Source organism: Dasypus novemcinctus, chromosome 9 (genome assembly GCF_030445035.2).
Source record: "Dasypus novemcinctus isolate mDasNov1 chromosome 9, mDasNov1.1.hap2, whole genome shotgun sequence".
Lineage (NCBI taxonomy): Eukaryota > Metazoa > Chordata > Mammalia > Cingulata > Dasypodidae > Dasypus > Dasypus novemcinctus.
In genome coordinates, this window is record NC_080681.1 from 59,160,661 (window position 1) to 59,181,273 (window position 20,613).

General features: G+C 36.3%; 1 protein-coding gene across 5 annotated transcripts in view; it reads right to left on the minus strand.

Annotated features, from left to right (window-relative positions):
- SRSF11 (serine and arginine rich splicing factor 11) overlaps positions 1–20,613 on the minus strand; it is a 37,501-nt gene that overhangs the window by 7,611 nt on the left and 9,277 nt on the right. For 2 of the 5 annotated variants that reach the window (XM_058303368.2, XM_004483705.5), the window contains exons 1-9: positions 20,117–20,199; positions 19,690–19,911; positions 13,271–13,404; positions 9,400–9,509; positions 7,191–7,283; positions 6,630–6,679; positions 5,518–5,645; positions 3,257–3,338; positions 435–566 (exon numbers count right to left, since the gene is read on the minus strand). In XM_058303368.2, the coding sequence (XP_058159351.1) occupies positions 435–566; positions 3,257–3,338; positions 5,518–5,645; positions 6,630–6,679; positions 7,191–7,283; positions 9,400–9,509; positions 13,271–13,404; positions 19,690–19,889 (929 nt within the window). In that variant the 5' untranslated portion in view covers positions 19,890–19,911; positions 20,117–20,199. Of the gene's footprint in view, positions 1–434; positions 567–3,256; positions 3,339–5,517; positions 5,646–6,629; positions 6,680–7,190; positions 7,284–9,399; positions 9,510–13,270; positions 13,405–19,689; positions 19,915–20,116; positions 20,200–20,613 lie in introns of those variants that run through there. The other 3 variants (XM_004483706.5, XM_004483703.5, XM_004483704.5) reach the window with 2 other exon arrangements.

The following is a 20,613-nucleotide window of genomic DNA, read 5'->3' on the forward strand; positions in this document are numbered from 1 at the left end:
TGTGTCCATTTGCTGTTGTTCTTCTGTGTCCACTTATATTCTTGTCAGCAGCACTGAGAATCTGAGAATCTGTGTCTCTTTTTGTTGCATCATCTTGCTGTGTCAGCTCTCAGTGTGTGCAGCACCATTCCTGGGCAAGCTGCACTTTTCTTGCGCTGGGTGGCTCTCCTTATGGGGCTCACTCCTTGCACATGGGGCTCCCCTACGCTGGGCACACCCCTGCGTGGAGCAGCACTCCTTGCACGCATCAGCACTGTGCGTGGGCCAGCTCATCGCATGGGTCAGAAAACCCTGGGTTTGAACCCTGGACCTCCCATGTGGTAGGTGGACGCACAATCCGTTGAGACAAATCCGCTTCCCTATCCACCTCTTTTATTATTAAGTACACCATGGTATTTGGAACTTCTAAAATTTGTCTCCTCACCCAGTATTACCTGGTTTTTGATGTGCTTCTTGACCTTCTACCTCTTTCTCTGGAATGAGATCTTCTCCGTCTTGGACTTTTGGATCGTCGCCTACTCCTTGACTTAGAATGTGATCTCCTTCTTGATCTGCTTCTTGATCGCCTAGTGTGTAAAAAAGGAAGCCAATACACACACATAAATATAAGAAGACTAGCAGTTCGTGAATATTTTCACTTAGTTATCAGACTAGAAAGAAGATTCAAACATATGGATTAACCACCAATAAGTAGGGATAATTTCCTTTCAGCTGCTGCCATTATTTTTAGTTAGATCACATAGTAGACATCTTTGAAATCCTAGAAATTAGTAACACCTTTTAAAAACCTGGAATTTCTCATGTTTAAATCTTCTGCTTAATCTGTAAAAAGTCCTCCTATGTCCACTTTATCTACAACTAGACTGCTCCCTACACACTTTTCACAACTACAGCATTTATTCTTACAAGCCTATAAAAGTAAATTCTTTTACTATTCAATATTATAGAAGGAAAACTAAGGCAAAAAAAAGGTTAATTTATTTGCCAACAACGACAGCGCTAGTAAGTGGCAGAGCTACTTCAAAAACCCAGGCAGTCTGGTTCCTGAATCGATGATCTGTTCAACTTAGTGTGTTGTCACCTACTTCTATCACCCAACTGTTGTTCTCCAGAATTCCAATTCTTCAATTCACAATGGTAAAACGGCAAGTATAGCAGTTTGGCATTATTGATGAATTCCAAAAAGAAATATCGCGCTATGTTTGTAAACTGGTCTTTTCCTCTGGGCATATTAGAGTGTACTGGATTCAGAGGTTTTATTTTTACATGATTATGGCTTTGACTGGGCCATATCAGAACGCTGAGTCCCTGCCACGTTGGTGGATGGGGACTCACAGAGAAACTGCACCGCATGGGAGAGAGGCTGGAGTTTTGAGCTGGAGCCCAGGAAGTGAACACATAGGAGAAGAACACAGAGGAAGAGAGATGGCCCTTTAGACACAGCAGAAGCCCTGGGAAGAGAGAGAGAGAGTCTCTCGCCTGATAAGTCTACAGTTGGCCTTGTGGAAAAAGGCAAAGTCTAGAGAGCCTCAGGGTCTACAGCTGGCCTTGTGGAGAAACCAGAGTAGCTGAGCCTGGAAAGAAATGAACCCTGGGAAGAGAGGAATCCAGGAAGCCTGAATCCGGCAGACACTGGTGGCCACCTTGCTCCAACATGTGGCAAAAGACTTTGGTGAGGGAAGTAACTCATGCTTTATGACCTTGTGACTATAAGCTTCTAACCCAAATAAATACCCTTTATAAAAGCCAACAGATTTCTGGTATTTTGCATCAGCACCTCTGGCTAACACAGGAAGTATGCATAAATCACTTCTAATGCTTAATGACATAAAATGGCTGGATCAGGAGGAACTAGTATTTATGAATTGCAAGGTGAACTAGTTGTTCATTTCATAAACACTACTTTTAGTTGAAAGAATGACCAACAAACTATAGTTATTCACATGTGGAAATTTGGCAGACATTTTCTAGAAAAACGAATGAAAAAAATCCTATCACTTCTAAGAAAAGAACTGAATATGTTGCCAATGACGCAATCTAAGCTTTCAAGAGAAAAATTATGTTTTGGAAACCGCAAAGCCAAGGTTGTTTTGCAGCTTTCTGGTGAGATCTGAGGTGATATTACCAAATGGAACTATCACATTAAGAAACTATTACCTTCATACAATCAACTGAAAAGGCAATATAACTACTTCTTTTCTGACTACATATTTGCGTAAAGTTGGATTTTTTTACATACACTAACCAACACTTATTGCTTTCATTTGAAAGCACAGCTGTTTTCTGTTAAGCTAAACAATGAAGGTGTTGGCTAAGAAGTAAAACTGAACCACTCTTTCCACTGATTTTTTCTGAAAACAGTTTTTGCCATCAATTAAAAAAGGTTGTTTTGGAGAGTAGATGTGGCTCAAGCAGTTGAGCTCTGCTTCCCACCCGAGGAGAGGTCCTGGGTTCAGTTCCCAGTGCCTCCTAAAAACAAAAAAAAAACAAAAAAAAAACAAAATCAATTCAGAGTTGCAGATGTGGCTCAGTGGTTGAGCTGAGTGCTGGCTTCCCACATACAAGGTCTGGGGTTCAATCCCCAGTCCCAGTACTTTAAAAAAAAAAAAAAAAAAAAAAAAGTTGCTTTACTATAGCTGAGTTTATTTTAAACAAATTCAACAAAAGAATTTCTCAATTTTAATTTTTTAGTAGTCAACCTCAATAGATATTAGTTCACATAAATTTGAGAATGACTGGTCTATAAAGAACTGTACAAATTTATAAAGGATTGCCAGGTGGGAAAGAACAAATTCATTTAGTCTTATTTCAAGTAGGATAAAAGCATGATATTGTCAATTAGTCAACCATTAATAAAAATAATAATCTTAAGAACAGCAAGCTGTCATTTCCAAGCTGCATAGATGACCTTCCAACTTAACATTCTAAGGAGGCTAGACAAAGAAGTCAGACCTGGAAGTCAAGCCAGAAGTTTCAAGTGCTGTGTTCTTTCTGTAGTACTAACTCATTTTAAGGCTCAAGGGCCAATGTCCTGTCCCGACTGCCACCAATTTTTTTTCATAGGGGGTGGGAAGAGAGGGGGTAGTGTCAAACTTTCCTCCATTTATGAGTGATTATTCAATCACAAACTGCTTATAGTAGTGGTTACTAAAACACTCTTTAACCACGAGCTAGCAGGTTAACTAGCAGCAAATTAAAAAAGGATACAATGCACAGAAATTATCTAAGATACAACGCCTATAAAAAGTAATCTAACCTGTGTCTAGAAGATGAGGGAGTCCTCCTTCTCCTAGAACGTGATCTTGACCTTGAATGCCTTCGTTTTTCTTCCTTCTTATCTGGATTCAAAAAAAAAATACGTATTTAGAAATCATCAAGCAAACAAAGATTATTCCACCTTAGTTTTGATTTTAACAATCTATTACCTTGGATTTTAGCTTAAATATATAGATATATATACTTGAACATCCTAAGTAATCACTTTATAACCAGAATACTGAAACTTACTGAAGTGACATGAATCATCCAGGCTATTGGTAGATCCAAATAAGACTTTTAATTCTCAGCTAATCATTTAACTTGCTACACTTGGAGGCTATAAAGTACTGTTCATAAAGCACTTTTTCTGATTCATTTTTTAGAAAGCCCTAAATAAGATGTCCATTTTTTCCTTTCATAGGTGTTATCTTCCTAAACGGAACTATAATTCAGCCAAACTCAGATTTTAAATCTTCACATAAATATATATCAGTAACATCTACCAGAACAGTACTTAACTATGAAATAAATAAATTTAGTAAGAGTTTATAATATAAATTAAAGATTAAATAATTTAAATGGTCCTGCAAAATGTTCCTTACCATGTGCATTTGTGCTTGTTTGGGAGATAATGAAAACACTTTTATCTTCTTTTTCTACTACTTAACTCTATGCTCCTCTGCTAAATACACTCATGTACACTTATATAACATTGGTTAAAAGACAGGCTCAATATGTGGCATTGAATTCATGTCACTGTTTTCAACTTACTTCTAATGACCAAGCTGGTTTTTGGTACATGAGCTCTCTTAATACCTGCCTATCTCTCCTCTTCCCCATCAGTTTTTAATTAGTTTAAGTATAGGAACTAAATCTAGAACTGAATTCCTGTCTTATTTCCTAAATTTTAAATGGCATAGAAAAAAATTCTTTTAACTTAGGACCTAATGAAAGAAATAAAGCTACTGTTCTTCTTATGTCGGTTATCATCAAAGTAAGACTGAGTTCCTCTATCTTAGACATTTTGGTCACTTCATTAATAAGATACAACTTATTGTGAATATCAATAATAAATTAACAAAAATCTTGAGAAAAAAAATTCATAAAGAAACTACTTTTAGTCATTCCAGTGTGTGTTTTCAATAAAAACAAAAACAGTGGCAGCATGGCTTTGGAATCATACACATCTAATTATGTATCTACAGTTACTACCACTTGTTGGCTACGTTGCCTTAGGTAAGTTATTTAACGTTTTGTTGATTAAATGAGCTAACATACATAAAACAGTTGTATTAATTTATCCAATATTATACACCTTAAGGCTATTTTCCTAGTACCATAAATGCTAAAAATAATTACATTTACTAAAAAATTAGTAAAAACTGAACATTAATCAGGAAAGAAAAAAATTCAGGACCAAAGATCTAAGTATGTACGTGCAGAAAATGCAGTAATCATGTCATCTCAAAAACGTCATAGGTGATCACTTTACAACCAGAATACTGAAGTTTATTGACGTGATATGAATTATAGGCTTTTAGTAGATCCAAACAAAATTCTGATTCTCAGCTAAAATATAAGGTGTTTGCTTTTCTTTATACAAATGACATAAAAAGAAGCATCTTTGCTAGATTTTCTTGGCCAAACAAAAGGCAAAAACCAATTATGCCATATCAACATAGGCAAAATGATTTAAACCAGCCAAAATATCACATCGAGCATTAGAAAATCCTTGGCACTACTGACTTTTTGGGCTGGGTCATTCACTGTTGGAGGAAGGGTACGTCCTGGGAACTGCAGGATGTTTAGCATTATCTCGGACCTCTATTCAAGAGATGCAGTTGGTGCCAGTATGATGATAAAATGTCTCCAGACATTTCCAAATATAAGATTTGATGTTGAGAACTACTGCACTAACATTAACTTTTATTAGCAAGGAGAAAACAATACCAGTTATAGCATGAAGAACACTTCTCAACACACCTAAAAGGTGACATTAACTCTATGACTTGTATTACTCCTTTGTTATGGGATAATGTATCCTTTATTTCTACCTAGACAACTGATACATCATTCAGACCTCAGCCTCCTTGAACCTCAAACTAAGTTTGTCCCTCATATAGGATAAGTTTATCAGAATTTGAGAAAATTAGAAGTGTAGTATTTAGCAACACACTTACACAGTTAAGCCATAACCATTTTTCACAAAGACCATATTAAGAGTTTAAGATTCAGCACAACTGCATAAACATATTTTACCTGGTTCTATAGCAGCAGAAATTAGGGACTGTGCTTCTCGTACTCTTTTCATGGCTTCCTCTATTTCTTTACTAGAGGTATCTGATTTCAGACTTGGTGAAACAAGACCAGCAGCTACATGATTCAACCTGAAACAAAATCAGAATTTGAAATCTAAAATAGTTATAAGTGCACATGAGAATTTCAAACAAGTAGCTAATAAAACTCTGTTTTACAAAACATGATCCTAGTAAGATACTCCTCAAACAAAAGGGAGGAAAGTTCAATGATAATTTTAGTAAGCAGCCCTATTTTGATTATTTTCAATGGTTATTTACCTTCTAAAGATTTATACTTATGAGATAAAATTATAAAAAGACCCACGGTACTGACAAGACACCAAATTTAGGACAATGGTTATATGTGGGGAGAGGAGGAAATGTAATCAAGAATGGGTACAAGGGAGATTCAACTGTTATGGTGATATTTTATAAGCTGGAGTGGTGAGTATGATTGGTCTTTATCTTAATTATTAAGTTTTAACTATCAAGGAGAAAACAGTATCAGTTTAGGGCATGAAGAGCACTTTATTGACACACCTAACAGATGATGTTAGTTCTTATTATGTGATGTATTTCTACTTCTTTGTTCTGGGATAGTGTATCCTTTATCTCTGCCTAGGTAACTCTGATGCATCCTCCAGAGCTCAGCCTCTCTGATTCTCAAACTGAGTTTGTCCCCTTTGTAATAAATTCCCCATGACCGTTACTCTTCGCTAGTTGAATACACATGCATTACTACACAGTTAACTAGAGTATGAATGCTATAAAGGTAGGGACTCACAGTAGATACTCAATATATACTTTTGAGTGTATAAAGATAACTTGCAGCTCTTTCCTATCATCTTGGTAGAAGATATTTAAAATTTTTATGAAAAATCCAATTGCACTAAAATATAATGCTTTAAAAATGGGCCTAATTTTAGTAAACTTTTTCTTGGATCTAGAAAAGGGTATATTGCATGCCTTGAGATTAGAGTTTCCTTTATATTTATTTTAAAAAAAAATAGTTGCTCTCCAGATATTAACACATCATATCCATATTACCAATGGAAACAAAGAAAAATCCCTTACTTGGGATCAACAGTACTCATAAGCTTCAGCAACTGATCTGCAGCAAGAGACTGCAAAAACAAAAATGTAAGAGTGAGCATATATAAAACAATAAATGAGTGCTATTTTATTTTCTACGTTGAAACATCCTGCGACAATCAGTCAAACCTACAAAAATTAATATACTCTAATACAATGATGTCCAACATAAATATAATGCAAAACACATCATGCTAAATTGTCTAACAGCCACTTAATCAAAACTTTCCAAGCGAGTATATGATTGGAAAAGAAGATAAACCAACTCTCCCATCCTTTTCATGACTGTTTACTGACTCTATAACATACTATTATGTGTTGGTTTTTTATAAATCAGTATCAACTCTGAACTACATAAAATGTGAAATTCTTTAGTGAACAAGCGACCGTACCTTAGTAACCTTTTAAAACTTTTTAACAAGTATACACAAAAAATGTTATTCCGATTTAGTAACCAGGTAACTCCTACTCTGAAAATAGAAATCAATAGTTAAATACATTCTTTATAAAAATGGCTCAAAGTTAAAGAGTAATAAATTATACCTGAGAGTTCAAGTTTGCTCCAGGAAGCCCAAGTGCAGCAAGGGCAGGATCAAGAGTAGGAGCTCCCAAAGCAGCCAATGGAACAGCGCCAATCTATGAAATTTCAAATTTTACTGGTTTAAAAACTTCTTTTATGTCCCCTTGAAATTCGGGATCAGCAATTTTTTTTTCACTAATGGGCTAGGCAGCAAATAGACTGCGCGCTTCACAGTCTCTGTCACAGCTATTCAACTCTGCCACTGTAGCTCAAAAGCATGCACAGACAATACATAAATGACTGGGCATGGCAGTGTCCTAATAAAACCGTTCTGGGAAGGGGATGTGGCTCAAATGATAAGCGCATCTGCTACCATATAGGAGGTCCAGGGTTTGATACCCAGGGCCTCCTTGCCCTTGTGATGAGCTGGCCCATGTACAGTGCTGCTGCGCCCAAAGTGTGCTGTGCCACACAGGGCTATCCCTGTTAGGAGTACCCCACGCGCAAGGAGTGCACCTCGTATGAAAAAGCCCACCAAGGAGTGGCACTGCACTGCTGATGCAGCAAGAGGATCCAACAAAAAGGGACAGATTCCCAGTGCTGCCTGACAAGAATGCAAGCGGATACAGAACAACACACTGTAAATATACAGAGAGCAGACAACAGGGGGTAAGGGGAAGGAAATAAATCTTTTTTTTTTTAAGATTTATTTAACCCCACCCCCACCCCGCGCCGGTTGTCTGTTCTCTGTGTCTATTTGCTGCGTCTTGTTTCTTTGTCCGCTTCTGTTGTCGTCAGCAGCAAGGGAAGTGTGGGCGGTGCCATTCCTGGGCAGGCTGAACTTTCTTTCACGCTGGGCGGCTCTCCTTATGGGGTGCACTCCTTGTGCATGGGGCTCCCCTACCCGGGGGACACCCCTGTGTGGCAGGGCACTCCTTGCGTGGATCAGCACTGTACATGGGCCAGCTCCACACGGGTCAAGGAGGCCCGGGGTTTGAACCGCGAACCTCCCATGTGGTAGACGGATGCCCTAACCACTGGGCCAAGTTCGTTTTCCCGGAAATAAATCTTTAAAACAAAACAAAACAAACTTTTCTCCACTGATAGCTGGTTTGATGTTAAGCTCTGCCTGTAGAGTGTGTTGGAATGACAATGACTTGAGGAAGAGGCTTCTCTTCTGGTCCCAGGGTCCCTTTTTCTGCTTGTTCCTACAGTGCTATATGGGATACCCAGTGAATTACCCAGTAACACCCCCTAGGGAAGCTTCTCAGCAAATACTGCGTGTACTATAGAAAACTTCACTATCCACCCTTTGGAAGGAGGGTTGAATCTCAGCCTTGAAAGGAAAGGGACCTTCCTCGCCTACATGTGTTTTTTCCTTCTATTCATTCTGTCTCAGTCTGAAAGCTAGTTGTAGCTTCCTATACCTGACACTCATTCATTCATTAAGAGTTCCCCAAGTAGTTAATCAATTTCCTATTACTATTTAATAGTTCTTTAAACCTTCCCTCTTCAAATTACTGTGTGGTTCTGTCTCCTCACTGAAAGAATTCTGATTAATTGCTTTAGAGGCAGCTTTTCTCAACAAGCATTTTATTAAAAGTGTTCTCCTTTTCAATTAATATTTACACAAATACAAGGCATCAAACTTTGTGTTTTGTTTACTGAGTATAGATAAAATAATCCATAAATACTACTACATAAGCTGTTTAAGACTGTTTACCAAGGCCAGAAACATTACCCAGAAGAAATTTCCTCCAACTTTATTTAATCTTCCCCCATAGCAAACATCCCCAACCAAGTGTATTTAAAGTCCCTACTTGATTAAAGTCAAGATACAGCAAGACCAAAAGGCTTTGAGAAAGAAAAAAATGAGGGCTATACACAAACTACCTCTAAACAAATTTGAACTTCAGCTTCATTTTCATTCCTAGTCCTATTGAGTATAGTATTTTTAACAATGTCTCATGAAATTTTGTTACTTATGGGTTATTTTGAGAGCCAATGGCATTACTAATTTAACAAATATTTATGATTTTCAGAATGTTAATATGCAAACTTCTAAGATATTCTTTACACTCTATGACTATATAATGTATACTTTTATAATATTGCACATGATATTTGATATATGAACAAGTAATAACTGTTCTTAAAATGCCCAAATAGGTTTAGCTGTGTCCACAATTCTGTGTTCCTTTCTAGCTTTTAAGAATTTAGAAGAACTAGTACCTGGGTAAGTGGGTTGGGTGTAGGAAGGAGTCCACCACCAGGCAGAAGACCTGCCACTGCATTAGCTGGTGCCAAGAGAGACAAAGCCTTAGTCTCATCAGGAATAACTCCTGCAGAGAAACATCCTTGCATTAGAACACATTCTCTTGCAAGAAAGAAAACACACAAAAACACCCAGAAAATGTCTCCCTGATACACCACCTGAGTTTGTTGAAAGTACTTATGTTCGCTAAAATATAAAGCTTGATTTCTATGATTACTTATCATTAATTTTATGTCAGAATGAAACTTCAATGTGTGAAAATTTGTTTCCTTTTTCTCTACAAATGGTTAAGTTTCTAGAGTAAAAAAAAATAGCACAATACACACTACTTTTTTGTTAACACTGCCAAGATTTCATCACCTGTACTCGATTTTTAAGTCATGAACCAAACGTAAGCAAGCACAGTCGGTTCTCCAGGGGTGTGCTCTCAACTTTCAAAAGCTGTTTTATGAACAACGACTCGTGTCGGCTGCTTCACTATAAAGCACACAGAAAAATCAAGATACACAAGACAAAAAAAGTTTGATTTAGGGGTTAATAATATGGTACAGTTACTATGATTCTCTTTTACACCTACCATACAAATTTTGTAAAAACTAAGAGAAGAAAAGTATGTAAAGGAAATATTCTGTTGGAATCAAGCGTAGGGCTTTTGCTGACTCATGAAAATGAATATGAATGTTTCTGAAGGTCTCTGAATACACACAGGTTGTGTGTGTGGGAGTGGGTGAAAGAAAAGAGAAAGAGAATAGGTAAAACATGGCACATTCCTTACCTGTACAGTAAAATGCTTTATGTTCCAACATGTGCCATGCTAGCCATACCAAAAGTGCTGCTATATAGTGTCAATTCAAAAGCTAACTTTGTCAAACTCCTAAAGCCAAAAGACATGTATGTCCGTTTTTAAACCTAAACTGTGTATTCAGATAAAAGCTAAGGGTCCTAAGACAAATATTTATATAGACAATTTAAATTCTATCCAACAGCAAAAGCCCTATACAGATGGATTAATCTGTTAATGTGCCCAAGCCCCCAAAATGAGAGTTTAATAATACAATTAAACTACATATTTGCAAATACCAGTAGTATTTCTGTAATACATATTAAGAAACTGCATCTCATCATAAAACATACAATATGTACAGGGCACTTAAGAGAAACTGGATAAGCTGCAGAAGAAAACTGTTGGGTGGTATTTTCAGCAGGGCCTGGTATATAGTTCAGGCTGAACCAGGGAAAAGAACTGTAAAACACAACAACAAAAAAGAAAAACCACTGTTAAATAAAGGTAATGGTTCCTTCCACCTATACTGAGAAGTGCCGATAATATAAACAAATGTATACTACACAGCACTGTTATCTTGCTTGTGTCAGAGCTGTCATCAATTTAGATACCAAGAGTTATGGAACGGGGTGGGGGAAAAGGGAGAAGATCATTTAGATATAGGGCATTAATGCATATATTAACAAACCTACAAAGATTATGGGATAATTTTGCATGCAAAATTATGTCTCAAGAGGATATATTAAGTATCAACATCTTACTCAAATTAGTGCATTTGCAACATTTCTGACAAACTAAATTCCTCTTGAATTTGTGAGACACCTGATAGAAGATCTGCATCCATTAAAAAAAATTCATGCATCCGATCCTCTGATTAAAAAAGACTATTTAAAAATAAAACTACAATTTAAAAATAGCCATGAGGCCCCTCACCAGTTAATTTTCATGCGTCATGAGTATTTTTTTTACTGCTGCTTTGATAGAACCATGAAATACTGCATGAATGTGTAGAAATGAAAGAAAAAGAAACAGACAAAAGAAACAAACATTAACCAAGGAACCTATATAAACCCCAAATCCACTACTATTAAGAGTTTCTTCCAAATCCAGCTATCTCAGTTTTACCAATTAAGACTATTCCTTACCGTAGACTGTGTTTCTATTGTTCTACACACTGACCAAGAGCCAACACCAAAGAGTAAGAGCTAAAACCAGAGTGAATGGTGAAAAATTGATTGAGTACATCGAGTTATTTAGTGGAGACAACATTAATACAGCATATCATATCAAAAATTAAATACACCCAACACAGATTTCTGAACTATATATTTCTGTAATTCTATTCACACTCCAATATTTTGACTCTCAAGAACAGAACCATAAAAATTACAATTTATTAAAAATATGAAAGCCAGTTATATGATATACTGTATTATGTCCAGGGCTTGAAAACTATGATGTAGTAATAAAGTATTAAGAATCTTTAAATTTACAGGTTAACTAAAATGTTTTGCACATTACTCACATGATTTGACCCTTGTTCCAAGATCTATCGTCTATCTTATCCTTAATTTGAATTCTATAAATTTTCTCTTTCTAATAATTCTTATCCTACATAATAGGTAAACTGACATAAAAGAAAATGCTTAATCAATACATACTAATACAAAACTTAAAAAAAATTTTTAACTCCAAATTTTTTTTTAAACTGGGCCCACACAATTTGGTATCATGAAGACAGAGATGTACTGTTATTATATAGCATGCCTTAGCCAGTCTATGAATGTAAGTTAGTTTCTTTAAAAAACCAGAGGCAATTCTCTTAAGTTTTAAGGACTAGACATTTCACAACTCTTACAAAGGCTTGGTGTAAATGTTCACATTGGTATTCAAAGATTATGATAGCATCTAAAATCAACAGTATCAGGATTCTGCTTCCACTACCAGTTCATTAAGGAAAGAGGAAAGCATTTAAATCCTGGTCAGCATATTCATTAATTTATTAACTTAAAATTCAGTAATTCTGTCATATTTATGTGATTTCTTTGATTAAAATTGATAGTTACCAAAAGCAAATCAAGTAACAGTACACTGGGAACAAATTATAAAATATGCCTTAGAAAATTTTACAGAATAGTATTAAAATAGCGCTGTCTTGTCACAGTGGCTTTTTTAGATCCAAATAACCTGCTCATTTTTTTCTGTCAAATTACTTTAACAGCCTAAAATGTAAAAAGAGAGAAAATGTAGTTAACAAATGGTTACACCAGGAAAACACTTGGGGGACTTGAGTGCTTGCTGGCCTTTAGTTAATGTCTAGAATCCCCTGTAGCTGCAGAGGACCCACTGTTTTTCAGTCATCTGGAAGGGTTTTGCATTTGCCTTCTCCACTACAAAAATCACACACACAAATAACAGAGAGAAGAATTTATTATTTAGAGATATTCTAGAAAATATAGCAGGAATGAACAAGAAAATCTGGCATAAAAACAAAACACCCAGTGCCCATCTGGCACCTAAACTACAGGAAATCTTGAACTCTTTGCAAAACCAAAATCACTGCAACCCTTGGTATACTGGAATTCAATGTAGATTTTTTAAAAAAAGTTATCAGTGAAAGGAAGCACTAAGGAACTACCCCAATCATTTAATTAAAACAGAAATAACAGTCATGCATTTATTTGATTGTTTCTCAGTAAGTCTACAGGGAGTAAATCATTTACCTTCAGGGCTTTTTCATAAAACTTAACATTAAATTAACTAAGTATATGTATCTTAGGGGATTACAATTAACATGGTTTTAAAGAACTTAAAAATATTTTAAAAGAAAGCAAAAGTTAAATATCTTATAAAAACAGAACTAATCTCTACTTTTTGGAATTAAAAAGTATATGCAAATAAAAATTATAGACCGCAGTATAACAAGGGTTTTGAAATGTTAATAGCTTAGATTTTTAACATGCTACTAACGCTCAGTCTATAACTATACTGAGGTAGATGGTCATCATAGGATGCCCATAGAGATAGTTAAACAAAGCACAAACCTTCTGCATATGGTACGACTATCAAAGCTCTGTCAACGAATACAGTGTTTGTCAGATGCTGTGCCACAACTGCTGAGTCTGGATCATGGAACTTAACAAAGCAGACACGGGATGAGACTGGCAAAGGTGAATCACTAAAAAAATAAACAATTAAGATAAAAGAAGAGAAAAAGAATGAGTTATAATACAAACATGCATTTCACTAACACATGTAAAAGTAAAAAGTGCAGACAAAAACACATAATTGTAAATATACTAGTTTAACCACTTCAAGAGAAAATACCATTTCAAATAATTTAACACCACTGAACTTATATAGCACATTGCAGTGTAGAAAAAGTCTCATAGTTAAAGGAGATCTTGGGTATGCATCACAGGAGACTGTCAACACTTTTTTTCATAACAATGCCAAATATTTTAAAATATAAGTAACTTATTTGTTTTGGCTTAGAAAACTTTTCATTATGGTTAACTATTCAGAGCAAATAAACACGAGATTTTCATTTTAGGGACCAACAATATTTGGGAAATTTGCCAATTATTTGATAATCCGTGAGTTTTCTTGACCTACACAATATAACTAGTTCCAGTTCCTGTCCTCTTTAGTCCACATGTAAATAAATTAAGAACTCCTAGGCTCTGTAAATAAGCAAAGAAGCTAAGAGCACATTCAAAGGGAGAGAAAAAACAACACTTATCAAAATGATACTTCACCCCACTATTACTATAATAAAGGAAAATGCCAGTAAGCAAGAGGCACCTTCTCAGTAAATTGCTTCTCCATGTAAGAAAAAAAAAAAGTACTAAGGTACAGGCTATGGCAGTGTACATAGGATAGAGAATGCAAGGAGCAGGGTGATTGTTTTAATATAGGGTGCTCAAATTTCTGCTGTCAAACTCTGTGAAAGTACACAGATTTAATAAATTGAGGCATGGATTGCTCCCTAACCACACATCAAAACTATGTGAAAACCAATGCCCTAAGAAACAGTAATGATACCTGGTTACACATTAAAAATCTGTGGGAAATAAAAAAACCCAGGCTCTTCTCTTTACATCAGTCACATCAAGATCTATGAGTAGGATGGGAACACCCATTGCTGCAGCTTCTTTTTAATTCTCCCTGATATTCTAACAATATATATTTATCTTCAGTTTATTAAATAAGTTGTAGGTTTAAAGAAAAATCACACATGAAAGACAGAATTCCTATATATCACCCCCTGTTATTAAGCCCTATTATTAGGGTAATAAATTTGTCACAACTTATGTAACTGAACTATAGTCCATCATTTATTTACAATAGGGTTCACTATTTCTGTTATCCAGTCCTATTCTTTTTTTATTCTAGTAACAAATATAATCTAAACCTTCCCCTTTTAACCATTCAAATGTATAATTCAGTTTGTTAATTACATTCACAATGCTGTACTACTATTACCACCATGCATTACTAAAACTTTATGACTAACTCCATGCCCTTGTAATCTATACTCTAGATTATGATTCTGGGAGTTTGCTTATTCAAATTATTTCATATTAGTGAGATTATATAATATTTTTTCCTTTAGTGCCTGCTTTATTTCACTCAACATGATGTCTTCAAGGTTTATCCATTTGTCACATATATCAAAATTTCGTTCCATTTATGGCTGAATAATATTCCACTATGTGCATATACCACATTTTTAAAAAATCCATTCATTGGTTGTTGGACACCTGGGTTACTTCCATCTTCAGCAGGTGTGAATAATACTGCTACAAACACTGGAGTGCCAATATCTGTTAAAGTATATTTTAATGTCATTAGAATGGGGCTTCTTTGTTAACATACGCATACATAAATTGCAATCATACCAAATTTGGTTACTGTAGGTATTTCAAAAACTTATATTTGTTGTTGAAAAGAAAATTTTCTCATTAATTTGGGAACTAACATGAGGATATATGGCCTGGGAAGTCAAACCCACTGGAACTTACAATGTACACTTCCCCTAAAGACTTACTGAGCCAAGGAGCTTAATCCAAACTGCAAAGCAAAGTTGACAACCTATTCAAATTCATTCTAAGTCACCTTGTTGTAGAAGCTTACTGCTAAATTATTTTTAAAGGGTATAGTGTGGTATTTGATTTTTTAAAAAATGTGACACATTCAATATTGTTCTAAAATTTAAGCGTTGCACCCAGAATGATTCTGAGATGACCTAAATAAATGGAAAGACATTCCATTGTGAACTGAAGATTAAATATTGCTAAGATACCAATTTTACCTCAAGCACTTTACAGATTCAATACAATTCTAACCAAAATTCCAACAACTCTGTAGAAATAAAAAGGCTAATTATCAAATTTATGTGAAAGGGTAAGGGGTCTGGAATAGCTAAAGCCATCTTGAAAATGAGCTCAGAGGACTCACACTTCCTGACCTCTAGGCATATAGCCCAAAGAACTGAAAGCAGGGACTCAAAAAGATAATCACACACTGATTTCATAGTGGCATTATTCACAAGTGCTGAGATGGAAGCAACCCAGGTGTATTCCAACTGATAAATAAAACAGAATCAGAATAAAGGATATAGGTTACCATGGACAAGAGCGGGATAGGGAATAGGGAGGAGTAAGACTTAACATGTAGAGTTTCTATTTGGGATGAAGGAAATGTTTTGGTAAAGCACAACACTGTGCACACAATTAACAGCCCTTAATTATATATTCAAATGTGGTTAAATGGGGAAAATTTTAAGTTCTATGCTACTAGAATAAAACATGACGCCACCTTGGGTGTTGTTTCCAATGTTTCTTAAATTTCCTCTGAGGGTAATTTTAGAATCTTTTGAGATGCAGAGAATATTCAGATTTCTGTTGCCTATTTCAAACTTACTGAAACAGAAACTCTCATATAGAAGGCTCAATTTTTTTTTTTTTAGGTCCCAGGGCCCAGGACTGAACCCAGGAACTTGTATATAGAAGGACGACACTCAATATTTTTATACCCTCTACGTGATTTTAGATCATTGATAGCATTCTCTTTCAACTACCACTTTGACACTGTGCTAGCCATTTTTGTTTGGAGAATTCTGAGCTTATAAACAAAGGCATCTCCTAAACCCAAATAAAAAGAAGGTGTGCACCTTTCCCCCCAAAATTTGACTCTGCTTACCACAAGGCCTGTGTTCCCTCTGCTATTTTCCAAAGAAATACATTATAACATACTGCATCTATTAAAAATTTTTTAAAAAATGAACCAAGTTCTTTCCTTTAGCAAACCCTACTATTTATACTCATGTATCCATCAAACTGTTTCTGGCCACTGAGAAGTTCCTAATGAATTTTAATTTATCCAGTGCTACTGTAGCCTTCAGTTTCTGCACATTCACTGGGATCATGACCAGACACAAACTCAATTTATAATCTCCACTCTGAAATCTCATTAAAAACACTGACATGAAGAATATATATGCAATGCCAAGCACGATACAACTTACAAGTTGCTTGGTTAAGAATTCCTATCAAGTGATAAAGGAATGTAATAATGTTGGGGTTCAAAGCGTAATTTCTGCCACTTATTGGTAAGTGTGGCTTAGGCACACATACAACATATGTGAATTTCATCTCATTCATTTGCAAAACAGGATCAAATACATTTCCCCCTGCTTTGTAGGAACTATATAAAATAAAACTGGATATCACTTAGCATACAGTAGACAATGTTCAATATGCATTTTAGGAACAACTAGAATCAAAGTAACTATGATTTTCTAAAAAAAAAAAAAAATATATATATATATAGAGAGAGAGAGAGAGCCACTGATAGCTGCTTTCAAATAGCTACAGTACTGCTCTACTGAAAAAGGGTTTATATACACACACACACACACATTTATGTATCTATTATTGTGAAGACATTACTTTTCTCACAGGGTGAAATTACAGCAGATTTTGGATTGAAAGAATAAATACATGGATTCAATAATGACATCAAGGGAGAAACCTTTTGATTTCTGAGCAGGTTGCCACTGAAATATTTAGCATAACCCAAGGAATTTCCTCCCCCCTGCTCCAAATATGGATTTAGAACTTAAAACTACAGTTTCAGTAGGTGTGAGGTAGGTCTACTTATTTTAAAAATGTCCTCCAGGTGATGCCAATGTCCCCAACGACCTCATATTCTAGACAAGGAAGGAAGTTAAACCTAACCTGTCAGCTGGTGACAGGTGCTATAAATAAAAACAAATCAGTGTAAGATAAGAGCAGGGGTGTTATTTTTCTATGAATAAGAGAATATATTTTTGGAATGATGAACCCCTTTGGACCAGTAAGGGTCTACAGTACATTATCCCCAGCAAGTTACTATTGAAAACTACAGTGAACTTACAGAAATTGTCAACAAAGTATTCCCAAATTTTCAGATTAAACTAGCTATGGAGACAAACTAGTAAAAATCAATATTAAATGAACATAAAGTAGCCATCTACATAAGTACCCCTCTAAACTGGAAGACCACTAAAATATTCTAACATCCGTTATATTGTAACCTTGCTACATTTTCAGAAGAGAAAGTGATCTGTACGCGGGAATATAAATGAAGGAACCAAAATCAACTTGTCAATATTTATCTCCTTCTCCCAATATGAAAAGCCAGACTCTGGTACCCTGTTTTATTCCATGGAACACTTTGCCAGCCAGGTGAAAACCACGGACCCCTTAGTTAACTCTACACTATACTGCATATTATTATTATTAATAAATATATTACACCCGCACCAACACATCCCCGCAAAACATTTTTTTAAAATTTAAATTCAAACTCACAGACCCCTTGTTAAGAACCCCTGCGCTAGATACCACCCATGCATTAATTAAAAGTTGAACCAGTAAACTGCCCACACCTCTGTCATCTCTATAAATGCAACACAAAGACAGTATCTTTGGAGAATAAACAAGGTAAAGCCAGCTACTATAATAGAATTCTTAATACCTTGAGAGGCTGTAAAGAATGATGCCACATAAATCTAGTAACTCAAATACCTAAGTAATAAGATGATTACAATAACCAAATGTGTCACTGACTCCTCTCATTTTCTGCCATTTTACTGTTTATCAATTGTACTAATAAAGGGTATGTTCTGATTGAGAAAACTGGATCTCAGCAAAACACCTACTTCTGTATATTCATATTATACAAGCTATGTCTTTCATTACCAAAGCAGGTCAAGTTAGTTTAAATAACCATAAGAGAAACCTACAGTGTTTCCAGAACTCTAAACCTCATGCAAATCAATGTCTCTGGAACCTCATTTTCCAAGTATTTCCTTAAAACTTAAAAACAACATAGCAGTTTCAAAACACTAAATCATTTGAAAATACTTTAGGTTCAAAATGAAGAAATACGCGAGTTTTAATAAATACCTCTTTTTGACCAAATTTTACCAAAGATCCTATTGAGTAGAAATGTACATAAATTGATGAAAATGATTTATTACATCCACCAACAGTAGATTCGTTGAGGATTCCAATTTCCTACTTAGTATTTAAAGACACCATAAAGTCTCAACATACAGTGGGTACTCACTGAATGTTTACTGATGACACCTGAAATTTCACTGTCTCACCAAGACTTCCCAAGGAGCACACGATTGTTTTATTAATTTTAAAATTTATTATCCCTCACCTTTTACTTCATAGCTTAATATTTTTTGTTTACAATTAATCAACTCATTTAATACCTTTGCAATAAAATTAAGATGAATGTGAAGCAGGATGAAAACAAAAAGCCATACACTGTAATTCAAAACCTTATTCTATAAAATTCTTTTCAAGAACAATTGTGAAATATCACATTATTTTAAACAAAGGAATAATTTAGGTTTCAGCTGCAACCCATTTTTTACGATTATAAAAATAAAAACTGAGTATTCGGGTTGAATTATTAGAAGAGTATGACCTCTGAAATATATTCCCTGCGCCAGAATCATTCAACAGCAATGTTTAGCAACAAGTAAACTACCTACAACATCAAATTAACACAGAAAGGACAAATTCTTTTAACTTCCTTTCAAAGGACCCAAAGATACAAACATTTTATTTTTAAAGTGATTTTAAACTATTTACAATATATACAAGGTACAGTTTGTCTGGCTTTACATGCTCAAAGCAAAACTTCCACGTTGGCACAATTTAGGAAAGAAAATGTCCTGAGATTAAGAGCCAGTGGTTTCTTCTCCCACAAGCCCTGGCCTTGCCTCTTTACATTATTTGTAGGCCTAAAACGCAGACTCCTTTATAACTAAATCCAATAGCCAACCATAAATAAACCAACCTGGCCCAGGGGAAGTAGCTGTGGGGCCTAGGGAAATCGCGTGGGTTAGGCCCAGGCTAGGTAGGCGATAGCAAAGATCATGATGGTGGGCGATACTCACTCCGGCGGGAAGAGGCGCAATTCGTCGATCTTGCCTAGGAAACCGAAGAGAGTCCGCATCTGCTCAGAGCTAGCGCTCGGGGAGACATTAGTCACCTGGATTACCTCGGTGCCGCCGCCTCCGCCGCCACCACCTCCGCCACCCGGCCCGCCGCTGGGGCCCGGGCCCGCAGTGCCGGAGACGACGGTGGTGTTGCTCATGGCGCTGCTCGTGTTCTCGCTCCTGCTTTAACACATCAAACACACAACAAACAGTGAGAAGGAAGGGGAAGAGGAACCGGTTCGCGGGAGAGGAAAGAGGAGGGGTATCCGCTGTTACGGTCGCTGCTACCGCCGCCGCCGCCGTTTCTCCACCCCGCCGCACGCCAGGGGGAGGGGAGGAGAGCGCGCGAGTTCGAGACGGCGAGAAAACAAACGGCCGCCCCCACCTCGGTTCCAACCACCTCACTCGCGGGACCGAGCTCCCCACAATGCCTTGCGGTGCATGGGCGCGTCACTGTCGGTTCCACCCCGCACAGGCCCAGCAGGCCTCGCCCGCAGCCAAAGAAAAGCGAGAGAAACCGCGGTGGGGGAAAGGCGTCATCCCAGCGCCCCCACCCCACCATCATTCGGAAGAGAGAAATGGGAGGTATTATCTTTTTTTTTTTTTTAAAGCCAGAATTCACTCCACTGCAGAAAACGGTGCAGTTTACAAGTATTCTAATTAAAAGTACCCACGATAATTTTCTTATACACGGCGTGAGACATCTATGGATCTTAAGTTACCAATGAAATTTCCACCCTAGCTACCAAGATTTCCCTTTCCACCACTAAAACATATTCTGGAATACTTACTGTACATACACTTTGGTAGCATTAAATTTGTAACCAATTTGCTTTGTCACTAAAACCTTCAGAAAGGATGTATTTCAATGTTAGACTTAAT